The sequence below is a fragment of the Callorhinchus milii genome, unplaced genomic scaffold, assembly GCF_018977255.1.
Source record: "Callorhinchus milii isolate IMCB2004 unplaced genomic scaffold, IMCB_Cmil_1.0 Scaffold4, whole genome shotgun sequence".
Taxonomy (NCBI): Eukaryota; Metazoa; Chordata; class Chondrichthyes; order Chimaeriformes; family Callorhinchidae; genus Callorhinchus; species Callorhinchus milii.
In genome coordinates this window covers 66691361-66717192 of record NW_024704745.1, presented here as the reverse complement: position 1 = coordinate 66717192, position 25832 = coordinate 66691361, and the positions used below count along the sequence as shown (strand labels likewise).

General features: G+C 41.8%; 1 protein-coding gene across 3 annotated transcripts in view; it reads left to right on the top strand.

The window, feature by feature from the left end:
• The window catches only part of lats2 (large tumor suppressor kinase 2), a 46385-nt gene that overhangs the window by 13173 nt on the left and 7380 nt on the right, over positions 1 to 25832 (top strand). For 2 of the 3 annotated variants that reach the window (XM_007900669.2, XM_042334145.1), the window contains exons 3-5: positions 14402 to 14534; positions 16169 to 17793; positions 22913 to 23495. In XM_007900669.2, the coding sequence (XP_007898860.1) occupies positions 14402 to 14534; positions 16169 to 17793; positions 22913 to 23495 (2341 nt within the window). Of the gene's footprint in view, positions 1 to 11256; positions 11279 to 14401; positions 14535 to 16168; positions 17794 to 22912; positions 23496 to 25832 lie in introns of those variants that run through there. The other variant, XM_007900675.2, reaches the window with a different exon arrangement.

The following is a 25832-nucleotide window of genomic DNA, read 5'->3' as shown; positions in this document are numbered from 1 at the left end:
CTGATCCTTACCAGCCTGAGGTTACTGGGGCCAATTTGTAGCATTGCAACTGCTACCCTGGATGAAATCAGATAACTCGGCACAATCCAGAGATTGGACCTTGGGCCTTCCTGCTCAGTGTGGTCACTATGTATTTGTTTGTGGGAAACTGCTGTGCGCAATTAGCTGCTGCTTTTCACCCACAAAATATACAGTGAATTCACTTTACAGTATATTCTGTGAAGTGCTTTGAGATGTCTCGAAGATGTGATAAGGCCTTGTATCAAATGCAAGGATTATTATTATTATTATCCAGGCAGTGAATTTACCCAATTAGACTGGGGTTCCTATCTTGAGTTTCATTTGCACTCCTTTCTGAAAGTTATTTTCCTCTCTGTTATTGATCCCATGCATGTATCTGTGTACATTACACTCCTACATTAGCATGCACAGGATTATTTTTACCCTTTCCCATTTTCACATGATACTGTCCTGAAGGAGCTGACATCAGTGGTGTATGGTACCTCATCAAAGGTATAACTTGATCTGTGAGTCTATACGGTGAGCTATTTGACCATGGAGAGCATCTCAATGGAACCCTTTCTTGTTTATGAGGAATAAAAACTGGTTTTAATTTCAGCTTCTAAATAACTACATTTTTAACCTCTGCAAAATATATTCCAGACACATAGGTTTCTTGTCGATTGAAGTAAGCCTGAAGCATTGTTTCAGTCATTTCACATAGTTTTCATTCAGCATTGCTCACATTGAGCATTTCCTTTCTCAATAGCCAACTTGTCACAGCTTTCAAAAGTCTGTAAAACTCGCCCAGTGATGCTTCGAATCACAATCACATGTAACATGAGCATTCACGAAGCTTACGCCAAACATTTCCTGTTTGGTTCAGCTGCATTCCATTTCATTGCTTTGTGAGTGGCCCTCACGGTTTTTATTGAACAAAAGTGGTTATTAAATACTTAAATTTGGGCAGAAGTAACTTCTTCCTTACATTGGTAAACCATCCTAAGGTAAAAAAAAACTTTGATCCCACACAGTTAGTATAAACATATGTAATGTAGGTTGTTATGTGAAGACTTACTTTACAAAAAGTGAACTTTTTTTAAAATGTGATTTTCACTCTTGACGCCTCCGCTGTTGAGAACTCAGACAAGGACATGTTTGCAGACCCCCACCAATGCCCTATGTAGCCAGACACCAGGAAGACCAGGGACCACCCAGACATGGCTTTTCCTCTTGATTTTTTTTTGTCCCTTTCCCCACAGCTTCTGAAGCTGAGACCATAACATTCAAAAGACAGTTGGATAAACATTTCAAGAGGAAATGTATAAAAGTTTCTGCAGAAAGAGCAGGGAATTTGGGATTAGAGTTAGTAACCTCAGCGTAGGCTGGATGAACCAAATGACCTCCTCCTACAATGGAATTTCTATGATTCTCCCGGATTTCCAGAAGTAATGAGTATTAAAACAACTCATAAATCAGCTGTAATACTAATTACTTCTGGATGCCATGGTATAACGTGTTTTAGAAAATTAAAAAAACAGAATGATTAAGATAAAGAGCCTGAATTTTGAATTTCAGAATTGGAATCATTTCCAATCACATCTTGGCTCAATTTGTTGATCAATTCTAAATCAAAAGGTTGTGGGATCAAGCCCCACACAAGGCCAGTGGTGGCTAACTTGTGGCCCGTGAGCCAGAAGTGGCCCGCCCCCCCCTGAAATTTCGCGCTAGTTTAGGTAAATCCATGCTTGATTTGTAGTGTGCGTCTTCAGTTTTTTCTTGATTGAATATTTCTTGATTTATGGGATAAAGAGGGCATCAATTTAAGATAGTTAGCAAATGAGTAAATGTAGAGGTTGGCATAATGTTTTTCCCACACAGTCGTAAGGTTACAGAATGTCCTGTGGGGATTCGTGGTTGAGGTAGAATTCAACATGAGCTTTCAAAAGGGAACTTTTTAGAGATAAATATCTAAAAAGGAGTAAACTACAGGGCTATGTGCAGGGAAGTGAGACAGAAACACAATGGACCAAATGGCCTTCTGTGCTGAATATTTCTATGATTCTATGGTATGTTGCATTGTTGTAGGTGCCATTTGTCAATGTTAACCTGAGGCCTCATCTGTCTTAACATATGTTGTGGAACGAGCAGGGAGTTACTCTTGGTGTTCTGGCTCATTCATATTACTTTCTCACCCAGATTTACCACAATCTGCCCTTCCCCTCCATCCTGATTAATCAGCAATTCTCTAATGGATTGTGGGACATTATCGCCGCAGATTAGCAGATTAGCTGCCAAACTTCCCTTAAAAACAAGTCGCTACATTTAAAGTAACTAAACCCTACGAAGCGCTTTGAAATGTTTCAACATAGGAAGTGTTTCAACATAGGGAGTCCTGTAGCTCAATGGTCAGAGCACTCGCCTTGCAAGTAAGGGTTCAATTCCAGACAGGGCGAAACCTTGGGCAAGTTTCCTTACTCCACACGCCTAATAATAATCCCTCCAAAAAACAAAACCATAATAAATTGGTCATTTTCAATCCACGGCTGTTTGTGGGACACTGCTGTGCGCAGTTGGCTGCCGAGTTTCGTCCACAAATATACAGTCAATTCACAATGGATCTTTTGAGAGCTAAAGCATAAGTTTTTGGTTATTGCTTAAGTTAATATTCAGTCTTGCTTTTCTCTTTTTTTTCAATATTTAATATGCCCGACTATTTTTATTACATTTCTTCCCACTGGCACATGCCTCCTTTTCTGTGTGTGCCAGTTGCCCTCCAGTACTCTGCCCAAGTGACCATTGATCACGTGTGAGCCTAGGCAGTGAGCGTGACTGGAGAGTGCAGCCTGACTGCTCTCCATCTGGCTTCCACTTAGGCACACAACCAGTAGAGGATGCTGTACAGGAACCAGAAGCAGGAACCATGGCTGTTTTTCACTCCCTAACTCCGCGAAGGCTTGGGGCAACTCGACACAGACTGGTATTTGAACCAGTGAGCTTTGGAGCTCGGTTTGTAAGATGTAGCTCTATCCACAAATCCTTCAAGGTGGTTCCTAGAGTTTTAGTAATAGTTGAACACTTTTTAAAATATATATAGTTTAATAAACCTCAAATATGTTTTATTTTTCAAGCAAACTATTTGGAAATGGTTTCAAAGGTGAAACCCAAGTTAACTAACATCTTGACTCTGTGTATGTTTGCATGGGTGGGGTAGGGGGGTTCTTAACAGATATCTGAGTTAATTTTTTTCTCAATATGAAAATCAATTAGAAATTCATTATCATCCTAGAATTATACAGCACAGAAGGAGGCCATTTTGCCCATCGTGTCTGTGCCGGTATGACTGTGAAAATAAAATGCTTTGGGGTAAACTGTATTCTGCCAAAGTGGAGTAACTGTTGACATAGCAGAAGTTGGTAAGTGGGACTGAACACAAAGGATTCCATTCAGCTGGTTGCCAGTCCTATGGCATCTGGAATGTAGAATAACATTTGTGGGGGCTTGTAGGCTATTTGAATTCATGCGTGAGTCAATTACCAGAAATGTTCAAACATATTGTAACGTCTACAAATTTGGGATCCTTCGCCCACAAAATATAGTCAAATCACTTTACAGTATATTCAGTGAAGCACATTGAGATGTCTCAATGACATGATAAGGCACTGTGTGAAATGCAGTATGAAAGTATTATTTATCTACTTGAGCTGCTTTTTTTAATAATAATCATAATAATCCTTGTATTTATAGTGCTTTATTATATCATCTATGGCTCAAAGAGCTTCACAGGATTTTACTGTGAAGTGTGCTGACTGTGTTTATAACAACAATGTACTAACCATACCAGACTTGCGTCTTCCCCCTTCTCCAATTGTCAATCAACCCAATTTTTATTGACTCATTTCCATGTTTTACCAATTGATCACCAAGTTTATTCAGTGAGAAATTCCCACGCAGCCTGGGAAAGCCCATAGGTTCCATTCTGAGTGTTTCGTGAATTAGCCGATCTAACTAAAGGACACTACCATTGGCCTCAGGCCCCCTCCATTAGGGAATGGAGAAGCAGCCAGGATTCCTGCGACTCCTGAGATCTGCTGGACTGGGAAGTTGTGGAAGCCCGGGTGTGGAGGTTGGGTGAGGACATGATTGGGTTTGGCTGCTATGCCTCCTCATCCACCTCCACCCCCCCACCCACCCACCAGTCAAACAACTTGCCAACGCCCAATGTGCTAGATGGTGACTGTCACAAGTGGAACTGGACCGTACCCCCATTGTTGGAACCCCACCAGAATGGCAGATGTAGAACAGCTCATCCAGTTTTGACTAATCTCTGATCTCTGTGTATATTTTCAGCAAGAAGCCACACTCACTTTTCAGATTTCTTCCTCCTCCATTACCAATATTAGAGTCAACTTGGAACAGAGAGAGAGGCAAAGACTAGCAGAGAAAGGTTGATGAGAGAGACGAGCAGTGACTGAAAACAGACTTAGTAACATAGAGAGAACAAACCCACCACCAGAAGAGATGGATATACATAGGAAGTGAGGAAAAGAAGGACAGGGACAAACAGAAGACAGGCATTCATAGCCAAAGTATAATTACACTTTCTACCAATAGCTAGCTCCTAAAAAATGTTTTGTTCACACATAAACCCTCTTCTCTATTGCTTGTCCTGGCACGGGTCACATTACTGGGATCTTATAAAAAGAATACAATTCAAAATTAGTCATTTAAGTCTGGAGGGGTGTAGCATTTGTAAATTCAGAACCTGCAGACAGTCATAGGGAGGATTTTACTTCAAATTATCAGGGCTTAAAACAATTACAGTAAACAACAAATTATATTTGTACAGTGTCTTTCATGTCGGGAGGGCGTCCCAAGGCACTGTATAGTCAGGGGTTTGATTATTCAGTGTGCAACTACAGTAAAGATTGGCTAATACTACTCGAAGGCTTGCATTTTCAGAAAATACTGCACAGTCACAAGGTTCTTAGAGAAAACAGCATGTAAAGATTAAGAATATCTTGGTTTTCACATAGTTTGTTATATTACCATAAAGTTACTGTGTAATACTTATTTATCTTTAAAGTTGACAGAAGCTTAAAAACTAGGCTTTACTTTAAAAAATTGAGTTGTCGCTCTCTAGCTTGAAAGATAGTCACATGGGCTCAGTATGGTAGAGAAAACTGGTCTTTCAGTCTTTGTGAACTGTAGTATTTTCTTTTTGTTAAAAATGTGAAACTATATTTTTTAGAACCTTTTTAAAATGCCATCCAAACTCTGACCTCCATCGTGCCAGAACAAATGTTCTAAATACTCTTGGCTGCCCCACAGGAACTGAAGATTCCAGCTGTCGAACGTACATTCTAGTCTTGGATTTATTTACGCATTTTGCTGTTTTGCAATGGCTCTGAGCATTCCAAGAGTTCTGCAGTACTCAGAAAAATCTAGTTAACAAATGGCAATGTTCAGTTCCACCACCACACAAAAAAACTGACATTTTAAAAAGTTAGTTTGTTTTTTTTAAAAAAATCAGTAATTCTCTGCCCAAATGTTTCCTCGTCTCCTCTCAAAGTGTTTGACTCCTTTGTTCCCCAAGCAATGGCTGCTCTCTGGTACTTTATCCAAATGTTACCTATCGTAACAGGGGAAGCCCTGATGGTGTAGAGGAGAAAGTTGTAGGTACCGATCAGGAGCTTGCTGGTTCGAATGGAGCTGCAGAGGGTGGGGGCAGAGTGGTAGAAGACCTGCCCACCAATAATGGGGCGAGAGAGGCAGGGTACATGAAGCAGGCCGGAGCCCACTGAGCGGAAGGAGCGAGCAGGATGGTAGGGGGTTAGGAGGTCGCACAGGTAGGAGAGCAACATCATGCAGGGCTTTGAAGGTGAGGACCAGGATCTTGAACTGTATCTTCTGTGTGATGAGAAGCCAGTGGAGTCGGGCGAGGATGGAGGTGATAGGGTCAAGAGAGGACATGGGCTGCAGAGTTCTGGATGATCTGCAGCTTATGAAGGGAAGGAGTAGTGGAGACTAACAAGCAATGAGTTTGCATTGTCAAACCTGGATGTAATGAAAGCATTTATGAGGTTTTTCAGGGACCTGTAGTGTGAGACAGTGGTGGAGTTGGGCAATGTTGCGGAGGTGGGGGAAGGCAGAGCAGGTCATGGCACAGATGTGGGGTAGAAAGGATAGTTGAGGGTCAAACAAGATGTCAAGGTCCCAGAGTGGCTTCGCAAGGTGGAGTGTGCAACCATGGATGGTGATGTTGTCAGTGCCTGAGGTGAGGAGGCCTTGATGGGAGCCAATCAGGAGAGCCTCGGTCTTGTTGACATTCAACTGAAGAAAGTTAGCTCTCATCCAGGAGTTGATGTCCGACAGACATTCTGTCAGCACAGCAGTGGTCCTGGAGTCAAGGGTGGAGGCAGAGAGGTACAGTGGGTTGTCATCTGCATACATGTAAAAGTTGACTCCACATCTGCCTTTGACGTCACCAAAAGGAAACTTATAAATATTGAAAAGGAGGGAACCAAGGACAGAACCCTGAGGAACGCTGCACAAGACGGTGCGGGGCTAGAGGAGAAACCGTTTGTGGAGATGAAGTGGAGGCGGTGTGAGAGGTATGATCTGAACCAGTCAGGGACAAAGCCGTGATGGTTGAAGTGAGAGGAGAGGCGATGGCAGAGAGGTCAGGGAGGACAAAGAGGCCGAGAAAGTCCTGATGGCAGATGGACAAAATGCCATTTGTCACTTTGATCGGGGTTGTTTCTATGCTGTGTGTGGCACAGAAACCCGATTGGAGGCGTTAGTGAAGGGAATGGCGGGAGAGGAAGGAGCGAAGCTGGGATGCATCAACTTGTTCCAGGATCTTGAAGAGGAAAGGGAGATTGGAGATGGGGCAGTAGTTTGGGAATAGAGATGGGAGGGTTTTTTAAGGATAGGAGTGATGACAGCAGTTTTTAATGGGGTGGGAACAGTCCCAGTCAAAAGCCAGTATTAGGCCAGGATAAATTGGTCCCGGCCTTTCCAAGTTTAGGGAGGGGAATAACCAACCAGGATTCCTCTTCTTGCTGCAGTATGTGGCAGTCATGTGCCAGTCTCGGTTCTGACGCTCACTCCAGTCGAGTGGCCAGTGCTCACATATTGCTCACAATGCTCAATCCACGACTGTTTGTGGGACACTACTGTGCGCAATTGGTTACCGTGTTTTGCCCACAAAATATACAGTCGATTCACTTTACACTTTTTGGCTCCTTTACATCAAAAATGTCACAGAGGTCCCAGTTAGTGCTGATTTACTTGATCTCAAGTCCGCAGTTGGGAAGAAAGGGACAATCAGTCAGGATTTCCACTCCTGATTACCTATCTAGTGATCCCTGTTGGAAATTGTGTGTTGGATGAGGATAGGATTGAGCTGGGCTGTGATTTTTCCCATGGTTAAAGAGCCTAACAATGTTTACTGTTCATGCTCACAAATAAAGAATAACCACTTGAGGTGACCAGATGCCTGGGGAACTGTACTCCAAGCCAAAGTCAGGATCTTCAGGAGAGAGAAGAAAATTGGGTTAAAAAAAGTTTTAAAACAATTTCAGGAAGATAAAAAAGAATTACATTTATGGTCCTTTGATTGACCACTGCATCACTGCTATGAACCTGTGCTTACCATTTAGCAGCTTGTAATTCCATGCTTCAGGCTGACGTTGGGACATTCACAGAAGTAAGTGGTAAATTCATTTTGCTGGTTTTTGATGGTAGTGTGTAATGTGTAAAATCAAGCTTGGTCGACCAGACCACTAGTCGTTTTATGGCTTCCTGTAGAGAACCTGCTGTGGATAGGTTTGAGCAATCTTTATGTGGCTTCTTTTGCATAAGGATGCCTTTGTTGGGGAGTTCAGTATCCATGATGGTAGTTCTGAAACCTTGGGAGGGCTTGGGGAGGGCGAGCCTTTTTGGTACTAACCTAATGGGTGCTGGAATGTCTTCAGTGAGGAGATGTCGTCTTTTGTTCATTCCTTGGACAGGAGGCTGGGGAGCCCACAAGTCTTGCAGCTGTTATTCCAGTGAAGCGGTTGTCTCTGTGGAATGTCATGTTGGTTAGCTATGCACAAACTATGCGAATAATTCTCCAGAAGGCCCTGCAAATGTACAGAAACCTGACCCTGAGATACTTAACCCAGCTGCTTGCTGTTCGTGGCTTGAGGTGACATGAAAGTTTCATCAGAAGAGGGTGGAATGTCTTGTTAACTAATTGTATGAGTAGTTTATGAAGTCGAGTCAGAGTTACAACATTGAGCCTTGTTTGTGAATGCTTGAGCAGCTGTTGCATAATCCACAGTAATGTAGTTTACTGTGTCTATCTGACAAATGAGCTCTTGTTTCCAGAGAACCCACTAGTTATTTGATTCACAGAAAGGTGGTGTTTTTTTTAAAAGTATCAAAAATATATATTTTTTAAAAATTCCTCACTGCATTAAATGCTGTAATACTGGTTAAGGATTGGTTAGATATACAGTCAGGCACTCACAGTGTTCTGACAATGCTGTACTGTACAATACAAAATTACATTTGTATAGCTCTTTTCACATTGTGAGGACGTCCAAAGGCTATAACTGACTGCTGAGATTGGGACATCACTAAATGTGGCATTGGCTTTCTGTGAGGCTGTATTGGAGCCTCATGTGCTTGTGCCACAGTTACTCATTTTTATCCCATGGTCCCCCATTTTCTTCCTCAAATGGCAACAGTGTGAATAGATTTTGGGAAGCATTATTTTTGTGATACAACAGTAGCAACTAGCAAACAGGCCAAGTGTTAAAACAATTTAAAACACTGTATGATTTATTGAAACAAATGCCACAGTGTTTGGACAATGATTTTTGTACTTGAGCGTGGATACAAAATAGTCAGGTGGTGATTTCATACGTCAGCCAGGAACATGTTTTTGCCATAAATGTAAACCAACAGACGTCATTGACTACAGCTGAATACATGGAGAGAGGGTTCCTTACCTAAGATGTAATGCAAAATGCACATAGAAATACAGAAACTCTGGCTTCCTTCCATTTTCTTTAACTTTTACTCAAGCTCAGCACTTTGCTCACTCACCTTGAATCAGGCCAAGTATGCAATGTGCTACTGTTTCACATTTGGTAAGCAGGATTGCAACCCTCCAGGGAGAGAGTGTGCACTGCATTTCGGACCAGGGAAATGCCCATGTGCAAGAGGCATACGTAACTGGAACTCAGTTTGGTTTAGATATTCTCAAGCATAGTGACGGGCTTCTGCACGTCAGACACCCGGCTGACAAAAAAGAATTTGGAGATTTTTTTATAAAGCAGAATCCCTGAAGGTGGCTTCTTGAATCAGTAACAACAAAAACAACTTGCATTCATATAGCGCCCCTCACGCAGGGTAGCGTGCCAGAGAACTTTAAGAGCAAATCAATATAAACACTAGTGCAACAATGTGTTGTAACCATGATCATCAAAATGTGTTTTAACACATAATTCATCACCCCACTGTACTGTTTTAATCACGAAAAGGGACTGCACAGCACAAGAAATCATCGCTAAATGAATCCTAAAAACTGATCAAAGAACAATATAATGCATTTCCAATACAGATCACATTTATATAGCGCATTTCACATGAGGAGGACATCTTAAAAGTGTTTGTCAATAAACTGGGCACCTGGGTTGGGGCTAGAAGCCGAGGGAGGTTGGGGGAGGAGAAAGATTACCGAAATGAGCAGTCACAGAGGTATGTTTTGAGATGGGCCTTAATCTAGGGGAGGGAGAGAGCGAGTCGGAGGGTCTCCAGGATGGAGTTTCAGTGTGCAGGACAGAACGGGTATTAGCACTCTGGGTAGAGATTTGTCGGCTTAGAATCCCTTTCGGTGGAAGTGGTATAAACCACAAGTAGCTATTAAAGCAGAAATCATAACTAACATTAATTTAATTAGGGAATTAGATAAATATTTGAAGAGAAACATTGTAAAAGGATCCTAGGAGAGAGCAGAGGATTAGGAGAGAGGCTAGCATCAGCATAGGCTTGATGGGCTAAATGGCTATCAGCTTTGTGGTAATTGTAAGGATTTGAGAAATTCATGCTTTGTTCCAGGGAATGTTACCGCCTCCTCCCAAAGTGATCATCTGGGTCAAGGTACCCAAGGTGGGTCTTCCTTCTAGCTCTGGGGAGCAATGGCATCTGCACAGCAAAGGGAATGGCTACTATACTAGCTAATATGCTGGCCATCCCATTAGAGAATAAATGTGCGTAGTGATTGGCGGAGGAGAGGAGGAATTCCAGGCACTGCTTGAGATCTGGTCCTGTTTGAACCAGTTCTCGACCAGTTTCCAAGCTAACTTCAGGCATAACAAAGTTTTACTGTGACCCAGAGACTTCAAGGTGACCTCGTGCCCTCTTGTACTGAAGCTGACTCTGGTAATTGCTTGCAAATGGACCATAATCACACAGCAGAAATGTGAGCATGTGTTAATCCTGCTCTGTAAAAGGTGAAGGTAAACTGACGTGGCCATTTATTTCAGCAGGACAGATTTTTACGATTGGGATTTTCTTTAGTGTATTGCCTGTTGAGCTGGCATTCAGCTATCAGATCTAATTTATGTTCTTTTTTTTAAAAAAGTTTGAAGATTGTACTTGAAGTTACTTCACTGAACAAATGGCTATGGAGGAATTTATGAGGAAGATGCAGCACAGAATAGTTTCTCTGAAGCTTTTCATTGATGGGTCAGAGTCAAGTTCTCATGGTTCAGTGTGACGTATGTAGATTTCCCGGGAGGAGCTGCACTTTACTTCCTGAAGCACGTTTCTGGCATCAAGGCATCACTTACTGCTATTTTGCGTAGTTTTTTTTAACCCCACTGTCAATCCACTTTATAGTATATCCTGTGTAGGCTTTGATGACATGTTAAAGCGCTGAATCAAATACAAGGACTATTAAGAGGAAATATTTACATTCAAATGGGTATTTTTATATCTAGGCAGAGAGTGATCAACAACTTGAACTGGTTGCCAGGAAATGTGGTAGAAGCCAGTACACTGGACTCTTAAATCAGCTTGATGCAGTGATGGGGGAGATGGAATGTCAGAATTGAGCCAACCTTCTGCGGCATTTCGGTCATCCAGTTACTGAATCAAGTAGGTCCACAGCCCAGCCAGCCTGGATCATTGGCAGGACTTAGAAGAAGGGCAGATCAGTGACTGGAGCAGGGACTCTTCAAACTCAACTCCTCTTAATCCTGCAAAGCCAAAGCACTAATGGGTAGGGAAGTTTTAACTGGGAAAGCTTGCCAAATAGTGCCAAATAGTGCTATGCCGTTTTAGCTGGTTAGACTACAGCAGTACCCCCAATGCACATTCTGGGTCTGTCAGACCCTAGCTGACCAAAAATAAAGGGTGGGTGGGGGCGGGGGGGCTGTAGTAGAATGAGTGTTCTGGAGTGTTCACCCAGACTGATCCTGTGAAGAATATTATTACCAACAAGCTATCTGTGTTATCTATATCTTACTTTACATTTAGTTTTTTTTTAAAAAATTATAAAAATGAGCGCTTTGGGACGTCCTCCCGACGTGAAAGGCACTCTATAAATGTAATTTTGTTGTTTCCATTTTCTTCTAATTTTCTTCCTGCTGACATATGCCTCTGCTCCTGGTCTGGATTCTCATTCTGGGGTATAGTTCCACAGTCACTGGTTAACCTCTGATACTTTGCCCAAGTGCCTGTTGTTCATGTGCAAGTCTCAGTGAATGCCACGAAGAGTAACTTGACTGGAGAGGGTGTCCCAGCCAAGCTTCACCTTTCCCCAAATGCACAACCAGTAGAGGGTGCAGTATGGGGACCTTTTCCTCCTCTAACTGAGAAGGCTGAGACTAGTTTTGCCTCACCAGTTGAGACCAGCGTACTCAATTTTCTCAAATAGGTTTCAAACCAGTAAGTACCTTGTCCATAATCTATCCACTGTACCACCGGGGCTTTTCTCAAATAGGTTTCAAACCAGTAAGTACCTTGTCCATAATCTATCCACTGTACCACCGGGGCTGTGCTACAACTGTGTTTTTAAAACGGTATTTAATTTTTATTAATATTATTTTGACACAATTAACCTTGATAAGTTGTTGGAATGTGGATAATTATTTTTGACTGAGAGCTTTCAAAGTTGTGTTGTTTTTCTTAGCAGGTAAGTATACACTGTATATCTGAAGCTTGAGGGAACTAGTATGTGAAATATTTGTGGAGGAGTTAACCTTTCAAGTCCAGTTATGTTTTTGACCTTAATGTGACCAACTCATCTGTTCCAAAAAGAACTCTTCCCATATGTCAATGTTTTGGTTACATAGATTATCGGTTTCCTTTGCTCTGAAAATTGTCTCTTGAGGTGGTGAATGCTTGAACATTAAACTGCATATCTACTTCCTCAATGGCATTGGGTCCGATGGGTAAAGGCGCCATCAGGTGATGCATTTCAAAAGTTTACGGATTATTGTTATAGAATTAAATTGAAAACCTCAACAAAGATTTTAGGTGCGGGGAGTGGAAAACATGAAGTGGCACAAATTCTGAACGTTAAAGTCTCATGCGTAGAAAAACTTTAGCACAAACTTGAAGGTCTAAATGGACGGTTTCTGTGCTATAACTTTCTGTGATTTCAGATACAATTCTCGTGGGGTGCTATTGTCATTCTCAAGGGCTACAATTGCTCAATGTGCCACTGGATCATTGACGTAGCAAGGATTGCTCTCCACAAAACCTTTGTTAAACATTGTGGACAATGGTTGAAGGCAGGAGATTTATTTAAAACATGTTACCTTTACAGCCGATTCTACAGGACGTAAAAGATCATCCATGAGTTTAATATTTTTGAAAATTTGCATGTTATTACTATAAATATACAAATAATTCACCCTCGTGTTTTCTCCCCAGCAACTAAAATCTTTGTTCAATTCTTTGAACTATTGTATAGGATTTGAATAAGTCTAACCTGGCACGAGTGGGGAGATTTGAATAATTATTCAAATGCCCATAGTAAAATCCTTTTATGTACATGAGATGCTATTAATTGTTTTAATGTAAACTATTCAAAGAAGACTGTAAAAAGGGTCCATTATTAATTATACTGTACCAAAGAAATTGAATGTTGCTCTAAGAGAAATAGTGTTGTTTACAATTTGAAACTATCTTTTACAACTATCCTCCTGGGGGGGGGGGGGTGGGAGGGAGGTAAGCGGAGTCTCCTTGGAGCTGAACTGGATCCAAGATGACATGTTTGGCAAGGAATACTGGAATCGAATCAGCCCTCTGTGGCGGTCTCGATAGTCCAGTTCCTGAACCAGGCGGGTCCACAGTATTCCAGGAAACTGCTGATGATAGCACAACCAGCCTGGCTCATCAGCGGGACCTGGAAGGACAGATCAGTCACTTGGGACAAGGAATACCCCACTCAGTTTCTGTTAATCATGCAAGCCAAAGCCCTAACAGGTAGGGTGGTCCTAGCTGGAAAAGCAGCGGGAAAGTTTACCAGATAGTGCTATCAATGGCAAGCTATGCGGTTTCAGCTGGTTAGACACATTTTGGGGTCCCCAACTTATGCCTAATACTTTTCGGAATTGGGTAAACAGGATGCTTCCCTCCAGGAAGAGAGTCCCCATTCCATTTCAACAATCTATCTCTGGAATTTCCATGTATAGGTGGGATGCATGGAATTCTCAGCTTGGTTTGGATATCCTTAAGCATGGTGTTCGGTTTCCGTATGCATCCGGCTCACCCCCAAAAATTTGAAAATGCATTTTCTTTTACTCAAAAAAAAAAGGTGTTTGCAAAAGCATCTGTTTTGTTTCCAACAGACAGGCGCCAACATCGCCTGTTAATGTGCTCATTCCTTGAGTTATGCCTGCAGTACTCACTGAATTGAGTGGGATAACAGGATGGACTGGATGAAAGTTGCAACAGTTGGCCCAAATAATTCTGTGTGAAAAAACAGGCCAGGTTCTGAGAGAGAGAAATAATTGGTGGAATCCCATCTTTGATTTCATAGTTTTGTTTTTAATATAGCTTCTTTTTAATTACACCAGGACATTTGACTTCAGAGGGGAAAATGAATTAACACAAGTAATTTTTTTTAACTTATTTTTCTCTTGTCAATTTACTCCATTCTCATCTTCCCCTGAATGCTCTTGACTCCCTTTTTATACTAGGTTACAGACTCAAGAGCGCCTGGGGCTCTTGCCCTCCGATACTGCACCCTAGTGGCCATTATTCAAGAGTAACCCAGGATATATCAGAACAAGTTCAAGTAGTAGATATGTTGAAATGTAAACAGATCATAATTCAATGTGTTTGTCATCCCAAATCAAGATTCTTCTTAAAAGATTTATATTTTTATTTTTAGGAGATGGCTATCCGAGCTCTGAAGCAAACTGGTAGCAGAAGCATTGAAGCAGCTTTGGACTATATAAGCAAGATGGGTTACCTAGATCCCAGGACTGAACAGATTGTAAGAGTTATTAAGCAGACATCACCAGGTAAATATGGGATCACTTGCAAACATCAATGTGCAATACAATTTACACTTCTACAGAGCCTTTCACGCCTAGAGGACAAAGAGCTTGACAATTCTGATTATGCACCGGAGGGTACAAACCTGATACTGACTGAAGGGATGTTTGCATTTCATTTTGTGCAGTGAACTGTGTCCAGGCTGCATGATAATGTCGCATAGGAAAGTTTATGTTGTGATTTGTAAATTTGGTAAATTTGTGGACGAGTAGCACAGAGTTAATGTTTATTGTTCTGTATTTTCTTGCAAACATAGCAAAAGAGATATTCATTAGTGTTATTTTAGTGTTGGTTTAATCATGCCATTTTTCCCTATCCTTTCCTCTACAAGCCCATTACCACCTTTCTCGCCAGACTCCATTGATTGACTTTTAAAATTTTGCCCTTTCCCATCCTACCTCTGAGATTTCCTTTAGTCTTATAATAATAATCCTTGCATTTGATGTCATAGTAATAATAATCCTTGCATTTGCTATAGTGCCTTAGCATGGTAATTGGTTTCCGTATGTGTCAGACCCCTGTGTTAATATAGAATAATATTTAAAATCAGTCTTGAAATCTGTAGCCTGTAATGACATATGTCTGTAACTGGATTTTCATCTGAACATTCCTTGCATAGTTAGGCTTTATTTGTTTAAAGCTTAAAGAACTATGATGACATTTTTCCGTTTACTGAAAGGAGATGAAGAAATGTGTCTGGATTACATCCCCATCCCATGCATTTTTGACATTTTTTTTAAACCAAATTTAACATCTGTAATGTACAAGTATCTGTTTCTGCTTCATCCCAGACCCAAGCGAATCAAACAAACCAGTCATTTTAAGAATGGGAGATTTTATTTGTAACAGTGCTGCACTGTATCCTCAACAGGATTAGATTCAACAAAACTGATTCATTGTAACAGCACTAGGGAGAGTGATTGATCATTGGTAAATTACTGACTATTCAGGTGAATGTGTATGTCAAGGTCTGACTCAAGATTTTCCTCTCGACCGCGCCTTTGGTCGACCACCCCCATCCCTCTTAAACCTAAACATCAGCTCAGGTGTAAACCCTCTATTGTCCAGTGCCTTGGGACTTGCTCTTGATGTGAAAAATTGTTGTTGTTTTCGCAATAGTTTGTAAATTTATCATGCTTTCTGGTGTTAGATTCTAATAGGAAATACCATTATAGGCTCATGTTGCCAAGATCAGTAAATTACTGAATATGCTCAGCTGTCAAGGTTAGTAAAGTTATCAGTGATCAGAGTGCTTAGGCATCTTGGTGTAATGTGGCCAAATTTACAACCAGGAAATTAGCCATTTGGCCCATCTAGTCTGTGCCAGTGTTTATACTCCACATGAGTTTGCAGCCACTCCTTTCTCCCTCCTCTACCCATCTATTCCCTTCTCCCTCATGTACACATCTAACTTCCTCTTAGCTGAGTATACTATCCGATTCAATTACTGCTTCAGGCAACAAGTTCTACATTACACAATTAGCTGAATTTGTTTCTAAGCCTTGTTCTTCCTTTGGGTAACATTAGCATCCATCATTTTCTGAAATAACTGCAGCACACAGATTATCCTAATCATCTCATGTCATTTGCTTATTTTAAGGGAAAGGTGTTGGACCGCATCCTCTTAACCGCAGGCCAAGTTTTGAAGGATCAAATGACTCTTTGTCTGCCTATCACCAGATGAGTAATCCAATATATGAACTGGGAGAGACTGCAAATGAGACTACAAATCTACATGGAGAAATACCAAGGCAATATTCAAACACGCTCAACATGAACTTTTTAGTTGCTACAGGACAGGGTATGACAATCAGTGCTCCAGTACAGAGGTGCTCTCCTATAGGACCTCACTCTGTGCTTAGCAGTCAGAACCCTCCATCTAATGCTCTATTCCCATCCGCAACTCTTGATATTAAACTTCAACAAAAAACGTTTTCAGCAAAAGGTGATGCTGCCCAGCCTCTTCAAATGATGAGTTACACGCTTCCAAACCACAGTAGCCAATCCATCTCACTGCAGGGCACCCAAGGGCCAACCAATCCACATTATATGAGGCAGCATTTGAAAGCTCAAGGAGAAAACAGTGTGTCTTTAGGTTATACTGTCCAAAGAAGCTCATCTTTCCAAAACAAGATGGAAACAGATGGAAGTTATGGAAGTCTTCAGAATAAAGGACCTGTTACTCAGGCCATGCCAGGACACACTTTCCAACAGCCTACAACCATTCTATATCTGCCCCACTCCAATCACAGACAGCAGAGTCCCACTTCGCCCCAAATGCAGATGATGTCAAGCTTGGTTCCATCATTTGGAAATGACTTTTCAGAACTCGCCCAAAATTTGATGACCTCTTCAAGAAATAGCCTGAACATGGACATTTATGATATCAACACTTCCCAGGTGCAACATTGGCAAACACCATCTCCATCAAGGAGGGATTCTTTGCAGAGCACTGGGCTGGAAGGCTTATCAAGGCAGCCTAGTCATCTCAGAGCAGACGCCCAGTTACCAAACCGAACTAATTCATTCAACAGTCAATTGCAGACATCGTCCTCAGTGAGACAGGTTCAGACCAACAAAGCAGAATCATCACTAAGTATCACCAATACAATAACAACAGTAACCTCTGCCCCTATTCTTCAGCCAGTGAGGAGTATCAGAGTTCCCAGGCCTGAGCCTCAGACGGCTGTGGCACCTTCACATCCAGGGTGGCTACAACAGGCTCAGGCGGTGGATAATACGGATGTAATGGATCAGAAATCATTGACAGGAGGAGGAGCTGCAGCCTATGTCTTTGAGCCTGATGATTACCCTATGAAAGATAGCCTACGTAGATGCCCACCCCCACCGTATCCCAAACACTTGTTGCTTCAGAACAGTGCAGAGCAGTTTGACACAAACTGTTTGTGTGTGGGTGTGGAGCAAGGTATCCACGGTGTCCATAGTTTGACCTGCAATAAAACCGAGGATGGCAGCAATGAGAAAAATGAGAAAAACGACAAACCACACAAATCCGAAAAGACTGGCAAGGACAAAAAACGTATCCAAACATCTCCTGTGCCTGTTCGTAAAAATAGCAAAGATGAAGAGAAAAGGGAGTCGAGAATTAAAAGTTATTCCCCTTTTGCTTTTAAGTTCTTTATGGAACAACATGTGGAAAACATTATGAAAACCTATCAGCAAAAGTTAAATAGAAGATTCCAGTTGGAACAAGAAATGTCAAAGGTATTTGTTTTATTTACTATATGTTAATTGTGTTTTTGTGCTCAACAAATTGAGTTTGCAGTGATAGAAAATGCAACACTTTCCCACTTTAGGCACCCAGTTTTAAAACTCGTTGACTCTCAGATCAGCTACACAGTTGGTTCGATGTTGAACACAGCACCTCTAATCTTCGTCACCAATGTGTATTAAATGTTTCGGCAGTGGTTGGCCCTCGTTGGTGAACCGGTTTCTGAGCCGAGCTGGTTGTAGGACTTCATAGCACTGCTGATGACAGAGCAGCTAGCAGGACCGGCTCCTCCGCCCGCCCTCTAATGCTTGCCCATCCTCACCTCCAATGCCAACTGCGAGGCGATGCTGGACTTCCTTGAATCAAAAGTCAAGAGGATCTGCTCAGCTGCCTCTGCCCTTCCATCTACTAGCCCCTCCCCATCTTCCTCCTCTCACCCCAGCCCTCCATCCACACCTTTGAACCCGTCTCCCCCTCCTCTCTCATCACCACTATAACCCACATGAAACCGACCACCTGCTCCCTCAACCCCATCCCTACCCCTCTCCTTACCTCCCAGCTCCACCTCCTTGCCCCTCTATTCACAACATCATAAACCTCTCCCCGTCCTCTGGTACTGTTCCCACCCCTTTAAAAATGGCTGTCATCATTCCTATCCTTAAAAAAAANTCCTCCCTGGACCCATTCGTGCTCTCAAACTACTGCCTCATCTCCAACCTCCCTTTCCTCTCCAAGGTCCTGGAACGAGTTTTGCTTCCCAGCTTTGTTCCTTGCTCTCCCACCACTCCCTTCACGAACTCCTCCAATCGGGTTTCCGTGCTGCTCACAGCACAGAAACAGCCCTGGTCAAAGTGACAAGTGTCATTCTGTCCATCTGCGACCAGAGCTTCCTCTGCCTCCTCATCCTCCTTGACCTCTCTGCTACCTTCGACACCGTTGACTACTCTATCCTCATCCACTGCCTCTCCTCCCACCTCGACCTTCATGGTTCTGTCCTTGACTGGTTCAGATCGTACCTCTCACACCGCCTCCACTTCATCTCCCCAAACAGCTTCTCCTCTAGCCCCTGCACCATTTTGTATGCCGTTCCTCAGGGTTCTGTCCTTGGTCCCCTCTTCAACATTTATATGCTCCCCTTTGGTGACATCATCCGCAGACATGGGGTCACCTTCCACATGTATGTGGATGACACCCAACTGTTTCTCTCTGCCTCCACCCTTGATTCCAGGACCACGATTGTCCTGACAGAATGTCTGTTAGTCATCAAGGCCTGGATGAGAGCTAACTTTCTTCAGTTGAACGTCAACAAGACCGAGGCCCTCCTGATTTGCTCCTGTCAGTGCCTTCACACCTCATGCCTCAACTATCCTTTCTACCCCACATCGGTGCCATGACTTGCTCTGCCTTCCTCCACCTCCACAACATCGCCCATTTCCGCCATTGTCTCACACCGCAGGCTGCCAAAACCCTCATGCACGTATTCATAACATCCAAGCTTGACTACACAAATTCCTTGATTGTCGGCCTCCCCAACTCCTCCCTCCATAGGCTGTGGATCATCCAGAACTCTGCAGCCCATGTCCTCTCCTGCACCAAGCTCTGTGACCCTATCACCCCCATCCTTGCCTGACGATACTGGCTTCCCATCACACAGAGGATACAGTTCAAGATCCTGGTCATCACATTCAAAACCCTCCATAGCCTTGCTCCCCACTACCTCTGCAACCTCCTAACCCCCTACCATCTTTCCCGCTCCCTCTGTTCAGCGGGCTCTGGCCTGCTTCACGTCCCTCGCCTTGCCCAACTCACCATTGGCGGGCAGGCCTTCTGTCACTCTACCCCCACCCTCTGGAACTCCATCCTACAGTCCCTCCACTTCGCCCCCTCCCTTGCCTCCTTCAAGATCCATCTCAAGACACTCCTCTTCGACCATGCTTTTGATTACCTTGCTTCCCCCCGCCCTCCAGGCTAGTGGTCCTAGTTGGACAAGCAGCAGGAAGCTTGCTTGCCAGTCCCTTCAAGGAGCAAACTATGCAATTTAGCTGGTTAAACACCATCGGTCGCCTGGTTTCACATCTTGGCTCTTGCCAACCTACGTCTAATGATCGCTAGGCAAGGTGCATCTGTCTGGGATGAAAGTGCATATTCCATTCTAAATGTGGGAATTTCCATGTGTGAACGGCATGCATGAAACTCTATCTGGTTTGAATGCTTCTAAGCATGATGATGGGCTTCTGTGTCAAATTAGGTGTCAATTGGTAGCAATCTTGTTTGTTGGTTGAAAGTTTGTGGACATCAGATTGTTGCTCTCATAGTCCAGGCTTATACTACAACAATGCAGATTTCCTTCAGTAGTGTACTGGATGCGCTGATCTTTGAACGAGATGTTGAATTTAAGCCCTGTCTACCAGTTCAGTTGGATGTTAAAGATCCCATAGATATCTACAGCGCTGAAGGAGACCATTCGGCCCATTGAGGCCACATTGGCTCATAGAGTAAGGAGATCAATTCAACACCTCTGTTCTGCCTTACCCCCATACCCCTTTGGGCTTCTCTCTTTCATATACCTGTTTATTACTTCCCTCTTGAAAACTACAATGCACTTAGTCTCCACCACCTTATTTAGCAGGGTGTTCCACATCCCAACAACTCCTGGGATGAAAAAAATCCTCCAAATTCCCCTTTTGCTGTTCTTGTGACTAACTTTTAACTATGCCTCCTGGTCACTGCCTTTCCTATCATTGGAAATATCTTCTCCCTATTTACCCTCTCCCTTTTCCCATGACACTATTGGAAAGGAAATTCTCCCAGTGGCCTGGCCAATAGTCCTCCAGACAAATTGGTCAATCACTTCATGCTGTGTTAGTTGTTATGTCTGCCTACAATAGTAACTACACTTGGTAACAATTACCTGTGAAGAATTTTGAGACATCTTGATGTTGCAGGTGCAATATCAAATGAAAGGAATATTATTAGCTCAACTTCAGAAAAGCACCTCTACATTTTCCATGTTCAACATCTGCCATCCATATCCTGAAGGAACAGTCTGATTTCACTAGAAAGTTTAATTATTCTCCCTGACTGATCTATTTTCCGGAGCATTTAGATCAAAAGATAGTGTATGTGTAGCACAACCTGCTCCCATATAAACAAAATGCAGAACTGTGCTGAGTAGAGAAGTTAATAAATTGGCTTATGCCAGCGTCAAAGGCAGTGTTTCTCAGCTGGTTGATACCACAGACCAGACCAACTTCTTAATCTTTAATAAATGAGCCTGTCTGGTTACTCAGTTTATAATAATAATCCTTGCATTTGATATAGCGCTTTTCAAGTTTTCTAGACGTCTTAGAGCACTTCACAGAATATACTATAAAGTGAATTGACTGTATATTTGTGGGTGAAACTCAGCAGCCAATTGCGCACGACAGTGTCCCACAAACAGTCGTGGATTGAGTGACCAAATTTTTTTTGTTTGTTTGAGGAATTATTATCCCCGGAAAAGCGATCCGCCAATCAACTAACAACCGGGTTCCTACTTATTGCTAGGTAAACAGAGGCGTGTGGAATAAGGAAACTTGCCCAACATTTCACCCTGCCAGGAATCGAACGCAGGTCTCTCGCTTGCGCGGCGAGTGCTCTGAACGCTGAGCTACAGGACTCCATTCCAATTTAAGTAGCTGCAACAACTTTACATTTATATAACGCTTTTTATGTCAAGAGACATCATTACTGAAATCTGTAAAGTTCTGTGAGATGTGTTGACATTTAAGGCACTATGTCAAATACAAGGATTGCTATTACTGTTTCAGATTTGTCCTTTGTTTCTAATCTGTAGTTGTACAATGTTGTAATTGAAATTGTCATTGGCACCGAACTCAAATAATTGCCCATTGAGCTCTTGTGGTAACAAAATAAGAGCTTTCTGTTACAATGGATCATAATGAGGAGGCAGTGGTTGTACATACAACAGGTGAGGAAGTGAGTTCAGGATCTTTAGAAAAATGAGAGCTGGATCAGTAGGAACAATGTTGACTGTGGACAGGATAGGGACTTCAATTCAATTTCAATTTTCAGCTTTTGAGTACATTTAATGAATAAAATTCTAATTCGTAATGACTTTGTTACACAGTGAGGTCTAAATTGTAGTGATTACTTAATAATAATAATAATCCTTGTATTTGATAAAGCACCTTATCACGTCATTGAGACGACTCCAAGCGCTTCATAGAATATATTGTAAAGTGGATTGACTGTGTATTTTGTGATTTTGTGGGCAAAGCACGGGAGCCAATTGTGCACAGCAATTTCCTACAAACAGTCATGGAATAAATAACCATTTTTTTTGAGGGGATTATTACCCCCTGAAAGCAATCCGCCAATCAACAAATATCTGGGTTCCTACTTACTGTGAGGATAGTGTGTTAACCACTATGCTATGGTATTCCTTATGATTACTAATGAGCTTTTTTAAATAATGATTCCGACTTGCAAATGGAAAGAAACTCCTTCCAGAAACGAACTATGTATGCTATGTTATCCAGCAGAAATTCTAGATTAGTATGTCAGTCTCGAGTTTCCCCCCCCCCCCCCCCCCAGTGAGAATGATGTACTTGAGGTTACCAAAAGGAGTTCCCATTTACAACTTGCAGAGTTTATAAAGGAATCCGTTTATGAAGCATTGATTTAAACCTCAATATAACTTGAGGTCTAACTCACCTTTAATACAGAAAATTATATTATGTTAGCTGAGTTGCTAGCACTCTCGCCTCTGAGCCAGAAGGTTGTGGGTTCACATTGAATTTGAACTGAGAAATCCTGGAGTAAGCATTGGATTGTCCAAGGTGCCATCCTTTGGATGAGACATTAAACTGAGGTCCTGTCTGACTTGATGTTAAGATTCCATGGCACTATTTGAAAAGAGAAAAGAATTTCTTCTGATTACCTGGCCAAAAATCCTCTAGATAAATTGATCATTCATCTCATCATTTGTGTACCTTGCTGGGCATAAAATGGTTGTGCACAACCATCATCGGTTTCACTGTTACTGTTTGACCAATATTTTGACAAATGTTTTTTTTTTGTCTTCCCTGTATTCTGTTTACCCCACCCAAGGCTGGATTATCTGAGGGAGAACAGGAACAGATGAGGAAAATGCTGAATCAAAAAGAGTCCAACTACAACAGACTGAAACGAGCAAAAATGGACAAGTCCCTTTTTGTTAAAATCAAAACGTTGGGAGTCGGGGCCTTTGGGGAGGTTTGCCTGGCCCAGAAAGTGGACACCAATGCTCTTTATGCCATGAAAACCTTGCGGAAGAAAGATGTCCTGAGTCGAAACCAAGTGGCTCACGTGAAGGCGGAGAGAGATATTCTTGCCGAAGCTGATAACGAGTGGGTGGTCAAACTCTACTATTCCTTCCAAGACAAAGATAGCTTGTACTTTGTGATGGATTACATCCCTGGTGGAGACATGATGAGTCTATTGATACGCATGGGAGTTTTCCAAGAGTCACTGGCAAGGTTCTACATTGCAGAATTGACCTTAGCCATTGAGAGTGTACACAAGATGGGATTTATCCACAGGGACATTAAACCTGATAACATTCTGATAGATCTTGATGGACACATTAAGCTCACAGACTTTGGTCTGTGTACTGGATTCAGGTGGACTCATGATTCAAAATACTACCAGAAAGGTGGGTATCATTTCAGATGTGCTTCTGATGACTAAATTTAGTTTAAAGTATATTTTTAATGCATAGTCAAGAGTATAGAACTTGATTTGGAATGAGATAGTTTTGAGATTAAGTCTCTAATTTAAATTTGCTTGCTTTGAATTGTGTGGTCTTCATTCTCTAATAGTTCTTTGTAGATGACACATGTCTCATCTGTGGATTAAGGGAGGAGACAATGGTGGAGGGGTATGACGGAGGGAAATTGATAATAATAATAATAATCCTTAATACTCAGTTTGGCTGTGTGAATTAACTTCCTGCAAACTAATTGTAAATGATGTTGGCTCAGATTGTGCAGAAGTCTTGTTTTTCCCCTTTAACCAGAGGATTGGGTTGGAAATGGAGGAAAATGTGTTGCATTAAATTTGCTTTGTCTAAATTAGTGTAGCTTTTTAATATGGCTTTGCTTCATTTTGGCTGTGAGGACAACCAAAGTGTTACGGCTCAGAGCAGTGATGCCCTTTCTGGAAATCAAAGACTCTCCATTGAAACTACAAGCACAGTCTTCAATTGAATGTTTAGTCATTCTGGAATCTGTTTCTATAAATGTTTCAGAATTATAACTGTGCCATTGTAATTGTTTGTGGGACATTCCTGTGTGCAAATTGGCTGTGAAGCACTTTGAAACATCCTTCTGACTTGAAAGGTGCTATATAAATGAAACCATTATTATTATTAATTGAATACAATTTGAATTTAATTACTGATGAAAGCTGTCTTACTACCACTGGTATAGGCTCTCATGGTGACACTTCAACTTTTAGATTTTGTCATGTTCATTCTCCATTATAATTTGGCATGTTGTATCCATAAAATTAGATACATTGTTATAATGGGTCTATGAAAAAAATGGTTGCTGTTTCCACTTCATCAACAACAACATTGTGTTGCTCACCAGGACACTTTCAGGACAGTCCCCACTAGAAGTAGGGTCTCTTCCCACTCAGCTCCAGTTATCCCTGCAAGTCAAAGTCTTAATGGGTAGAATAGTCCCAGATAGACAAGCTGTGGGAGGTCTACCATACAGTGCTCTCGATGACAATCTGTGCAGTTTTGGCTGGCTAAATTCCCATCAGAACCCCAACTCAGTGGTCCCCAATCTGCGCTTAACAGTTTCTGGAATTAGGTAAGCAAGATGTATCCCTCGAGGGCAGTGATGGCCAACCCATGGCCCACAGCCTGGGAGTGGTCTGCCGAACATTCACAGCAGTCCAGGCAGGTCCATTCTAAATCAGTGCTCTTTTCCCCACTCCCTACAGAGCTGAGATGCCCATGGTTCGACCATAAATGAAGAAATATTCAATCAAGAAAGCTTATTTGGTTGGCCCACCAAAAAAGGGAGAGTTTGAATTCCATGCAGACATTGAATCGTATTCAGATATCATACATAGGGAGATGTTAAATAAACTTTAAAATAACCTCTATTTCCATCTGAGCAGACAATTTCTGCATTGAATAGAACATGATTCTAACATTGATGTAATCCATACGTACCTAAGAGTTAATAATATGAATAATAATTCTTGAATTTAGATAACTATCTAAATTTAAGTGGTTTATACCTGACATCTAAACTCGAAAATGTGATTACAGCCGAGAACTTGCTCTCATATCTATTACTTAACTGAAATAATTTTACTCACTTTAATTTGCACACTGTTTTGTCTGTGATGACATTCACACAAAGTTATCACTACCTTATGGCACTGCAGCCGAGTCACATAATAAAAACGGATTCTTAGTCCACTGAATACTGTCTCAAATCTAGACTCGGCTACCTACGTTTAAACAACAACTTGCATTTATATAGCACCACTCACGCAGGGTAGTGTCCAGAACGCTTAAAATACTAAATTCAAGTGTGTTAGCGTTTGCATTCAAGCACAATTAGATTTCAATTATTTGCAATAAATACTGGGTAGGAATTCACATTTTTTATTTTTGCTTCAACTGAGCACCATTGAGTTGCAAACTAACTTCTTAATATTTTGTTATCTAAATTCCAGACCATTTTCATCACCAAAACATTACCTTTATTTTTCAAGTTTAACATTTCTTATTTTTAGGAAAAAATGGCCTGCAAAGTGAGTGGGTGGCTGAAAAGAACAAACCAGCTGATTTCCAGAGTACTGCCAATGCATATAAACTGAGAATAATGAGCTGGATACCCAAAAAGGAGATCCAGATAATCTTAGTTTTAGGTTATAGATTGATAGTTTGCAGATGTCCTCAGTTGCTCTCAAAAAGTAATACATTTATGCAGCACCATCCTGAGTTTTTTTTAACTCCAGTTCATGT